The sequence below is a fragment of the Lolium rigidum genome, chromosome 7 (assembly GCF_022539505.1).
Source record: "Lolium rigidum isolate FL_2022 chromosome 7, APGP_CSIRO_Lrig_0.1, whole genome shotgun sequence".
Lineage (NCBI taxonomy): Eukaryota > Viridiplantae > Streptophyta > Magnoliopsida > Poales > Poaceae > Lolium > Lolium rigidum.
This window is the reverse complement of record NC_061514.1, coordinates 163,052,972-163,064,500: the sequence shown is the minus strand read 5'-3', so window position 1 is coordinate 163,064,500 and position 11,529 is coordinate 163,052,972. Positions and strand designations below refer to the sequence as shown.

At 44.7% G+C, this 11,529-nt stretch overlaps 1 protein-coding gene across 2 annotated transcripts; it reads left to right on the top strand.

The window, feature by feature from the left end:
• The first annotated feature begins 2,763 nt into the window (after positions 1 to 2,763).
• LOC124676846 lies at positions 2,764 to 7,891 on the top strand. 2 transcript variants are annotated; one of them, XM_047212870.1, is made up of 8 exons: positions 2,764 to 3,831; positions 4,218 to 4,302; positions 4,384 to 4,439; positions 5,147 to 5,239; positions 6,495 to 6,579; positions 6,661 to 6,716; positions 7,244 to 7,292; positions 7,442 to 7,891. In XM_047212870.1, the coding sequence occupies exons 1-8, from the start codon at positions 2,932 to 2,934 to the stop codon at positions 7,534 to 7,536; spliced, it is 1,419 nt and encodes a 472-aa protein (XP_047068826.1). In that variant the 5' UTR covers positions 2,764 to 2,931; the 3' UTR covers positions 7,537 to 7,891. The 2 variants fall into 2 exon arrangements, with proteins under 2 accessions (XP_047068826.1, XP_047068827.1); XM_047212871.1 differs by lacking the exons at positions 6,495 to 6,579; positions 6,661 to 6,716.
• The last annotated feature ends 3,638 nt before the right edge of the window (positions 7,892 to 11,529 follow it).

Below are 11,529 nucleotides of genomic sequence, written 5' to 3'. Positions count from 1 at the left end.
GACGCGGCGGCCCAGGCAGCGGCAGCAGCAGCAACCGCGGAGCAAGAGCCGGCAGACGCGTCTTCTACTGCTACACCTACGTCGGCGACGGAGCAGACGGAACATGCACAACACCAGGCAGATCGCGACGAGGTGATCGTGATCGACGGGCCATCGTCGACTCAGGATACGACGCCGTCGGACAACCCCTTCTTCTAATTTAGCATGCACCACCGGTCTGTAATATGATCGCGCGCCCAGTAGTTTGATCGCCGCTACTCTGATCGCGACGATTCGGCGGGAGCGATCTGTTTTGATTGCAAACTATTTGAATTTCTGATTGGGGGCGGCGTTTGGAGGACGTGGCTGGGGAACGACGTCCCCCAAACGTGACACGAACAAAGCACGTCCTCCAAACGCTCAATCCGGCGCGGTTTGGGGGACGCGATTGGAGATGGTGTTAGGGCATCTCCAGCGGCGCGATGCATTTTAATGTCCGCGAGCGTCCATTTGCGTCGCGATGCGGACGCAAAAATGACCGTTTTTGTCCACGCGTCCGTTTGCGTCTGGGGTCTGCTCCAGCGGGGCGACGCATTTTTTTCCCTTTTTTGACACCGTGTTCATTTAAACATAGTTTCAAATATAACATTTTGAAACATGATTTACACAAACTAACACATAGTTTGGAACATGGTTTACACAAACTAACACATAGTTTGAACCATGGTGAACACAAATAAAACATTGCAAAATGAGGAAACCAGTTGTGTTGATTTCCGTATGTTCGCTGCCAAGAAAGAACATTCGAGGGCACACCCAATCACCCAAACTGGAAAATCCAGCGGGAGGAGATGGTGCCCTTGTTGGTTCTACCGATGAGGCGAACATACAGAAACTTTGACTATCGGCTTCGTCCGGCCCGTAGCCGATTCGCCGCAAAGAAAGAACACTCGACGTTCTAACTATCGGTGTCGGAGCCGGAGTCGTCGGTGTGGTAGTGCTGCGGCGGGCTGTGTCGTCGAACACCTTGACGATCATCTCGCCGTCCCCCTCATAGAGGAAGGTGAGCTGGCAGCCGGGCTCGAGGTCGAGGTCACGGGCGAACTTGTCCCACCCCGTGTGCAGGTACATCTTGCCATGCCCGTCAAACAGGACCTCCACGGTCCAGCGGCAGAAGTTGCAGCTGGCCTCCCGTAGCTGCAAGTGCGCCGGCTCAACGCCGTCGACGAACTCGGCAAACTTGTCTGGTAGCCACTTGATGGCGAGTGGGTCGTCGTCGATGCGGAGGAGGAACTCGAAGCAGCGCTCCTCCTGCGAGGATGAGGAGGGCGCAGGCGACGGCGAGCGTGGGGCCGTAGCTGCTCCACCACGGCGGCCCCTGCCCCGGCCACGGGGGCGTCTAGGGCCGCGGCCTCGACCGCCTTGCCGGCCACCAGGCCCGGCCATGGACTTCCTCGCGGGCTTGGCTGCGTCGCAAGAACACCTAGGCGGCGCTACGGTCGAGCTTTGTGGCGGCTATGGTTTCTTTAGAGGAGTGGATGAGGAAGAAGAACGCGCGCCCCCTTTATATAGGCCGGCGGCATGCGGTGGCCGCGGGACGCGTGACGTCGCCATTAACCTAGTTGGCGGAGGTGGGCGACCGCTCGGCAGCCGAGGCATCGTCGCCATTAACGTGGCAGAGTGCAGAAGCGACGCAGCTTTGCAGTCGCTGGCGCGTTTGAGAAGACGCATCGACGCAGGGTCGCTGACAGATTTGCGTCCCCGCACGGCCCGGTCACTTTGCATCGCCCCGCTGAAACAGGCCCCAAACGCATTTCCGGTCACGGCGGACGAAAACGGTCGCTCGCCGCTGGAGATTGCCTTAGACCTAGCCGTTGCCCGTTGGGCTTCTCTCGCGCTGTCGCGCACACAGCTCAAAATCCATGCGCACTCCCCACGGGTCACTTCACTTCAATCCCCTCGTCGCCTCACCACCAGTCTCGGCAGGGCAGTGCAAATCGATAGCTGCAGCCACACCACCAGCCTCCAACCCCCGAGGCCCGAGCTACTGTCGAAGCCAAACCCTAGCCGTCGCCATTGGAGTTGGAGGCCCCTGTCGCACCACCGCGCGCCGCCTCTGGACAGACCTGCGTATGCTTCTTAATCCCCTTGTTTGCTCCAATGCATTGTCTTCTTTCGACTCCGATTTGTTCCACATCGTCGCCCATCCTTAGCTGGGTGTTCAGTTTAGGTGATGCGATTTGGGGGTTGCCTTTGACTTGAAGATTAGTATCAGCTAGCTTTATCTGCTGCAAAAGTAAATTTAATTCCCCTTCTCTTCATTTTATTTCTGTGTAGGTGGATGTGGCGAGGGGGGATTGCTGCGACGGTTCGATCTGGATCTGTGAAACTGAAGGTGTTACTGTTTTTCTACTCTTGAAGCCGGAGGTGGGAGCGTTGTGCTAATCCATGTTTCACCCAATATTTCTAGAGTGCATCAGAATAGGACTTAATGCTTTTATTTTCTTGGTTTCACTGCGCACACAATCACTTTCTCTGTAGGAACGCGCTGCTGCTAAGTCAAAACTGCCCTCAGATGCACTATTTAGAGATCTTATTGAAGTTACTTGTGTAGATTTTCCTAATATTGGAGATACTAAGCTTAAGTTAAAGAGATTAAGAGATGAACTTTCAAAATTTGATAACGCTCACACATCTTTAGGCTTGAAAAAGTTATCAGGAGATGCTTTTACTCTACTGCCACTCCCACGAATTGTGATAAACTCGTGTTTGCTGCAGGTTTAGAACCATCTTGGGGTGATTTTAGTCTGGACTCCGGAGTAATTGCACTTGTTTGAGAAAACAAAGTCGTAGATAGAATCTTGAATTCGCTCCTCTGTCACCAGAATCAACTCGAGTGTCCTTGGACAAGCTCCTGCAAGCAACACTATCAATCTGCTTGGATCTGCTCTCATGGGAAATATTGTTAACACTTTTATGGGGTTCTCGCGCAATAATACTGCTGTTGTTCCCTTCCGGAGGTATTCTTCCTTGTCAAATGGTACACCAAGTACACCAAGATTAGACAAATGTACTTGTGATAAAGGTAGTTCAATGACAAGGGAAACTGCTTCTGCTATAAATACCCATGCTAATGGATACAAGTCTGCTTGTAAGGAGGTGGATAACGAGACAATTGTCTTGACTACATGCAGCTCGTCTAAATCAGGATGCTTCACTCTGCCTATGGCTCATACAGAACCACCTGGTGGTGATGAGGCTAACAAAGGCCATGGAAAACCAAATGAGACTTTCCACACAGATGCAGTACAACACAGGTCTGTTAGTCGTCCTGACAGTGCTGGTTTAATTTGCAATCGTGCTGCTGATGGTATGCCGCACAACTTGGAAAATGGAAGTGCTAAAAAAACGAGGTTAACGACTATGATTTCTGCAGACCACTTCAGTAGAGTATCACCTAAAGAGAATTATTCTACCGACTCTGTGGTAGCTGAGGGTGTGACGAAGGGTCCTTCCAGGAATACACACAAGTACAAAGAGTTGAGACTGCGCAGTGTTTCTCCTGAAAGTGGTTTGTTTGACCATGATGCTCATGAGAAATTGATAGACGATGACCTTAATATAGGTTTTGAAAGTATTCCTGAGGCTTCAGGGAACCGTGAGATGGTACCATTTGAAGATAGAGCAGTGTGTGGTCCTTTGGATGTGAGAGGTTCTGAAAGTAGCCCCAAGGCTTCATTGAAGAGGCGAGCAAAAAGGAAAAGACCTAATTGTAAAGCATCAGTTAAGAGCATAGTCCCAACTGGAAACGTTGGAACTTTAGCCTCTCCAGATGTGAAACATCCTGAAATGGTGAGTTTTAAATTCTGCATCTCAAAAAGTAAAATAATGTTAATATTTATTTAATTTCAACTTCAAAATTGATTAATCAGCAAAGCCTCTCTCTCTCTCTCTCTCTCTCTCTCTCTCTCTCTTAAGATAAGCTTGTCTTATGGATGTTCCAGAATTCAAATATTATGCTGCTGTCATTTACAAACAACAGAAGAAAGAAGAGATATATGTTTTATACTTGCTCGTTCAATTCAGAGCATATAGCAGATGACGTTAATATCATGCGATAACTCACATAGAGCTGAAACAAATTTTAAGCCAGAACAATGCCAATAGCATATCGAGATAAAATTTTATCTTGCTTGTATGTGTAACTTTTAATCTTGGATTGTTGGTCAAAATTTCAGGTGCGATCTCCTCTTACTCGCAGCAAGGCTAAGGCGTTATCTGTTTCCACACCTGAATGTCACAGACTGAGAAGCACCAGAATGGGTGAAATATTTGATTTTTGAACTTCTGTTTCTGTAAACCATTTATTCATGCTTAACCAAGAAAGGGAAAATTCTTTTGCAGGTCATCTAGTAGTTCCACCATCAGATTCAGGAAGCCAAAACATTATATGTCATGTGGTTAGTAACAACATAACTGCGTATTTTATCACTGTGACTGGACAAATGTGCCCATGATTAGTAGTTGATTGCTCAAACAACTCAATGTTTAATCTTGGTTGTATGCATGTGACAGATATTTATGTAGCTCTTTCGATGTTGACTGGAGTTAATTATTTGAAGTCAAATTAAGTACTATAAGCCATCAAATTTGTGTAATCAACACTCCAAATCTTCTACTGTAGCAGTTAGGGGTTGTCAGTTTGTCACCAGTTCAGCTGCAGATAACCCTGTTTGAGATTCTCATGATTCTTTGAGATGTTGTACTGGGATGGCATTACCATGCTAATATTCTTGATGCACCTTTATTAGAACCTTAAAAAAGTTATATGCTGCTTAATATGTAAATTGAGCAATGGACCATTATTCAGTCCGGTATAGGGAAAAATCTTGCCGTTTTGTGAATAGCTCCTCTGTTTTTCGCTCATGCTGACCCAATGGATTCTATGTGTTTATTGAAATGGACATAGTCTGCACTAGTGCCTGTAATATGTATCAGTTTTAGTTCTTAAATGTGACGTGGTGAAAAGTATTGCTTCTTAACTGCAACATATGACCATTGTGCTACATTACGGAACCAACAAGTCCTTGTACATCTTTTTAAAAGGAAAGTCAATTTTTCCTGCTTATTTGTGAAGCGTGCACACTGAAGTTAAGCTATTAACTAGGCAAAACTACCAATCATCCCATTTGTGGAGCAAAGTTCTGAAGATGAAGTGTTGCAGGCTACTCCACTAATGATCAGAACTCCACTTCCGCATGTAAGTATAGAAAATCTCTCTAGTCCTTGTTAATTGATTTTAGTGATGCTTGTACATTTTTATGTGTTATACCAGTATATCAAAATATGGACCCATAATGCAATTGCAGGTATGACTTCTGTAAGCATCATATAGTTAGCAATTAATGAAAAACACACTATACCGTTTCCCAGCAATGTCTTTCTGTGATTGTTAAAACTGGTTACCAAACAATACTGGAAGTTATTTTGCTCTGTTCTCTCTTATATTTTTATGTATGATATCTGTTTTGATTTGCTTGCAGCTGACTTCAGGACAATTTTACTACTCCCTCTGTTCCAAATTAGTTGAAGTTCTAGCTTTGTCCTATAAAAGTTTGACCAAGTCTATAGAAAAATGTGCGTTGCAGATATTGGCACATTTTTCTATAGACTTGGTCAAATATAGAGAAGTTTGACTTAGGAGTTAGGACAAAGCTAGAATTTCAATTAACTATGGAGGGAGTACATCAGACAAGTACAATGCACCTTATTTAGATCCAATCGTGAGAGGTTTCTACGTGTTCTTCTATTGAATAGCATAAAACCTTTTCTACCACTGAGATGTCTATTTTCTTATTTTGTGAGTTTTATAGATTTCTAGTTATGTTTTCTTTCTTGGGGGAGTAATATGTTTCAAATAGAGATGGAACAAAGAATCATGAAATAATCACTGCATAGAATGAGGCAGAGTGTTTAGGTATATTGCACCCGCCTTACCTCAACAGCTCGAGCTTTTGGGCGAACCGGTTGGTGCTAGCAACATCCTTAACAGCCCAAGCTTTTGGATGAACTATGGTGCATGCAACTGAAGACGGAAACAGTGCCAGACCTGGCCAACACAAGTTAGATAAAAACAACCTGCAGCCTACGACTTAGTCCACGTCTTATGTACCTAGGGGAGCCAGAAATAAAGATCAGGAGTGTAGTCGTGTTATAAACTAGTAAACTACTATGTTTAAGCCATTTTACATTGTCATTCTCTATCAGTTCCTCACATAAACGGACTCTCTACAGGATGAAATCTTAGGGCTCTGCAGAAACTTTGCCACTATGAATCAGGCTGTCAGTTTGAAAAAAGTTATTGTAGGAAAACAGTTATATTCAATTAAACAGTTGTGCAAAAACTACAATATCTGAAATGCATTCTATTCTGACTCTGAAATCAAAATATTGCGTGCAGTCAAGAAATGTTATGATTTTTACCAACATTTAATCGTTAAATTGTTCATTAAAAGGTGCGATCTTCACTTACTCCTAGTAAGGCTAAGGTGCTATCTGCTCCCAAAACTGAAACTCTTCAAGTCAGAAGCTCTAGATCAGGTGTGGAGTGTTTGCTTTCTGCACATCTGTTTGCATGAACCATTTATCCATTTTGATACAAGAAAGGAACCTTCTTTTCAGGTCGACTGATAGTTCCACGTTTGGATCCAGCAACCCAAAGCATTATCTATAACACGGTTAGTAACTACATAACTATTCCTTTCTATTGCTGATTTTGAAAAATTGTGCCAGCAATCGGCAGATATGTGATTGCCAAAATAAGTCAATGTTTATTTTGGTTTTATGTATCTGATAGAAGTTATCAGTTTCAGAGTCAATTAAAAAATGCATGTCTTCTTATGTAGATTAGATATAGTTATGTGAAGTTACGCTACTAAGCTAACAATATCACAAGCCATCGTAGTTTATCAAGTCCTGGGCACTCCAATCTTACCATTGCACAGCTTAGGAATCATCACTAGCTCTTCTGATGTAGACAACAATTCAAGTACTTGTAAGTATGAAAGATTAGCTGGGAAGAAAGGTAGTTGGGATACATAGAGAAGCTAGATGGGTAGGGATAGCAAGTCGGATTCTGGCTCGTGCTGTTGAGGAAGTTGTGCTGAGCCTTGCATGGAAAAGCCTAAGGACAGTCCAGGCATGCCTTGAAGTTCTATCTTCCTTCCAGTATACCTTTCACTAACGAACCCGCGATTTTTCACAGGATGGTTCGATCAGCGGTGTAACCAACTCAGAGCTGCAACGGCCTCAAGGTCTGTCCCGATTTCTCGTGGCCACGTATACAGGCCTTTTGTTTTGCTCGAGAAAGGCGGGAGTTTAATCCAAAGCCTAAGTTCGATCCATGCAAAATGCCGCAGGATTCGAAGATAACTATTGCTTTGTGTGTTCCTTCTGCTGGCAGGTTGTGAATCGGAGCGTCCTGCTAAGAGGAGGAGAAAGTCTCAGTGTCCAACCCCATACCGTGGAAGGTTGCTGCAGTTCGATGGAAATATATAATGGAAATTCTGGCTAGTAGCTTAAGTTCAGTAATGCACATGACCTTGGACAAGAAAGGTTCAGTATGCACAGTTGCACACTTTTAGGAAATAAGCTTAAACAAAAATCAGATTTAACACACGACGAGACAAGTTTGGCGGCGATGCTTTTGGGCTAATTGGAAGATTCTGACCTTTTGGAGTGAAATATTTGACAAGAACGTTATTGATTAGAAAGAAAAGTGTCTCTGTTTGGGAATCTCTTTTGACTGGTTCGAGCAAAGGGCTTTGCCATAAAAAGTTCTTGCATTGCTTTCTAGCAGATGTTGGTGGAATGGAAGAATGTGGGAAGAAACAATGAAGAAGTTCTTCTTATTTGTTTGGTCTTTTGCCTTTGTCCTATCCTGGTACTTGTGCTTGCGATTGTGCCATTAGAAAAACACGCTTTTCACTTTTGTCACTTGCTCTTTTGGGCTTAAGTACACCATCCATTGGTACGTTTGCTCTCTTTGGGGCGGAAGAGGAACTCCAGCCATATCCCTCAAATTTCACACCCCCCCCCCCCCGAAGAACCCTCGTTTTTTTTGTGTGGGCATTTCAACCATCACCTTTTTCGAGAATACACCCTAGAAGGTGTACTAATCTCCATAGAAGAAAGGGTTACGGTGTAATATCCCAGGTTTAGAGACGATCGAGGGGTAGATTTTAGAAAGGGATGTGCACTGCATCGTAAATTCTGGGGAAATTCGCGCTTTTGAAAAGAAAACTACATCGAAGGGGGATAAGTTTCTCTCTCGACACCTTACAGGGTTAGGGTTTCGAGAGTGCGATAAACTTGCATCTCAACCAATTTAGGGTTTTGAGAAGAGAGGAGAGTAGTGCATTACAACTTTAAGTTGCATGATTGAATTCAAACAAACTTGAGTTTGAATTTCGAATTCAAACATCATCTGAATATCTCATAATTCAAAATTGAGCTAATTCTTTAAACAAATTATAAATAATCAAGGATATAAATAATTCATCTATTAAGTAAAGCTCATTAGAGAAAATTGGAGCTTTATTGATCAACAGACATGATACATTGTCAATTACAATATTCAGAAATGAATTAAGAAATATTACAACACATTACAAGAATTGACTAAATAGAAAAAGAAAAAGAAAAGAAAATTACAATTATATGATCTATCCTAAACTACTTAAGATGATCATCATGGAAATCTTGCCCTGGATGATCTTGATCTTCACTTGGATCATCACATTGTTCCCTGCACACAAACAAAGAACAAACAAAGGTTATGCCAAGTGGAAAACTTGGCAATTAGCAAGAAAAATGGTAAATGGAGAGGATATGACCATGATCAGCCGAGCTGATCCATCCACTAGACCAAGTACCAACCAGCACACACATAGGCAGCTCACAAGCTGGTGTGCATGTCTCACAGCACACACAAGCCTGGGAGAGTCACCAACAAGGACCAGGCCTTGTTGTCGACCAGAGAAGGAAGGGCAGGGCATACATAAGCTTTTCACTGCAAAACCCTAACCATTCCATCGACAAGGAGCTTCTGGGTAAGAACACAAGAACAGTAAGAACACAAGAACAGCAAGAACAGGAAGAACAGCCACTGCTGTTCAACCTATCCCAACAGCCACATAAAGTAACCAAGTAGCATCAGCTTGCAAGGAGGAGCAGGGCAAGCACAAGCACATCACAGAAGCAATCCTCTACACCAACAAATAATTCTAGGAGCTGGAGTGAGGTATACACAAGAAATCATGGGCAAACATCTGTTTTGCTCATAAATAAGCATTGCATCAAACACACACAAGCAATAGGGTTGAGTACCCTGTGTGAGTCATCATATGGCTAACAGCCAATAGGTGCAAGTAAAAAAAAAACCAATAGGAAGTCACCCTGGGAACATTGGTTATATCAAACCAGTGGCATAATCAAAGATATCCAGCAAGGAAATGATCCTATATAGCTAGCCAGAATTACTTAGCACCTATGACCACTACACCATCAGACAGATAGAAAAATTGTGTCTATTTTGTTTGTCAACATCAAAAGCTACTGGCAATCCAACAAAAGGATCACCTAGAGAGCATCTAGTGAGCCACAGCAAGCCAACCAGGGTGGGAGCTACCTAAACAGCAAAGAACTGCTGTCAGGGTCACCTCTACCACTGAAACAGCCCAAACCACCAAGCCTTGCACAGTTATCATCACCCAGATGGGTTCAAAAGGAGGGCTAGGGTACACAACCAAGTGTTGGCATCCATCTAGCCCTGCCACAGTTAATAGAATGATCACAACTGCAAGCAGTTCACATCACTTATCCATTTCATTAAATCCAGGCAATACAGATAAGTGAATCATACAAGTAATCAAAGCACCAGAGCATTGCAGATGATCCAATGGATCATTGCAAGCAACAAGCAATCTGCTTGAGCAAGCACCGAGACACATCAACACAGGTCTGTGTCCAGCACACATCACAGATTGAGCAGCAGTGAGGCATAGGAACAACACAACAGCTTTCACAAGCAACTGATGATCACATGATCATCAGAAGCTTGCTAGAGCATGCTACAGCATGCTAGAATCAATTCTAGTATCAATACATGGGCCAGATAATTAAATCAACCATATAACATGAACAATTGCATCACAGATAAGTAAATAAAGGCAGTATAATTGTATCCGAAGCACTCCATCAAGGGATGGAGTTGCCAAGTCAACAACAATGCTCAATTGAGCATATCCATGAATTTAAGCACAAGATATAGCACACCGAGAGCACCGCACTTGCAAAAATGCAAGGATCATGTATTATGATCAAGCCAGGGGCAAGAAATTGCACACACAGGAGAGGCAGGGTACATAGAGCAACATTTGGAGCAACATGGCAATGCCATGAGCATCACAGCATGCTCATGAGCAAGGGCAGCAGCTGCATAGCAACATAACAAGCATAGCTGGCACTTGCAAATGCAAGTATTGCAAGCAGCAGTAAGCCAGAGATACTTAACCAGATGGCCTACACATTTATCCAAACCACTGTCACAACTAGAGTAATCAAGCAAGCAATGAAGCAGGCAGTAGCATAGACAATAGTAAGGAAGGAACATCACAACAGCTAGGAACCATGGCAGCAGCACAGTAGCAGCAGCGCAACAGCTTGCCAAGCCCTAGCACGGCGCAGCAGCAGCATCATGGCATGGCCAGCATCTCCACGAGGGGAAGCAAGGCCAGTGGCCAGAGCTAGACAAGAAGAGGAGGAGAAGAGGTAGAACAGGTAGCAGAGGAGGAAGGAGGAGGAGAGAACTTACAGGTGAAGCGGGAGGAGATCGGCCATGGCGGCAAGGCGGCACCCGCCGGACGAACGGCGGCGCCAGGCCAAGCCAAGCCAGGCACCACCTCGCTGCAACGCCAGCGCAACCACGGCGAGGCACACGGCCGCGCCACGGCGCCAAGAGCGTCGGCGGCGACGAAATCGCCGCGGAACACCACGGCAGGCGAGCAGAGGCGATGGGGGCGAGACGAGAAGGTGGCGAATCACAGATCGACGCGGTGGATCTGAAGCGCCGTTGAACGGCGGTTCAGATACGCCACATCTCACTGCCGGCGATGGCCGGAGTTGGCCGGAGTAAATCGGCGAAGGCGGCGGCGACGCGGGAGTCGCCAGAGCACGGGAGCGATTAGGGTTAGCGCGTGCGCGAGAGGAAGGGGACGGGTGCGTCCGACCGAGCCGGACGTGCGGCTCGGGTTAGGGTTAACCCGCTGGGCCACCCTGACAAGTGGGCCTAGGGGCATTTCTGACTTTTCACAAATCCAATTAACCCTGAAACTTTGAAAATTCATAGAAAATGATATATCGCTCTAAAAAAATAATTAAAAATATGAAAAATACTCAGGATAAAATTCTCTATCATAATAAAATATGAAAAGGAAGTTTTGAAGACAAACAAGATTAAGTCCAAATTTGATGATTAAAATAATCATTTAA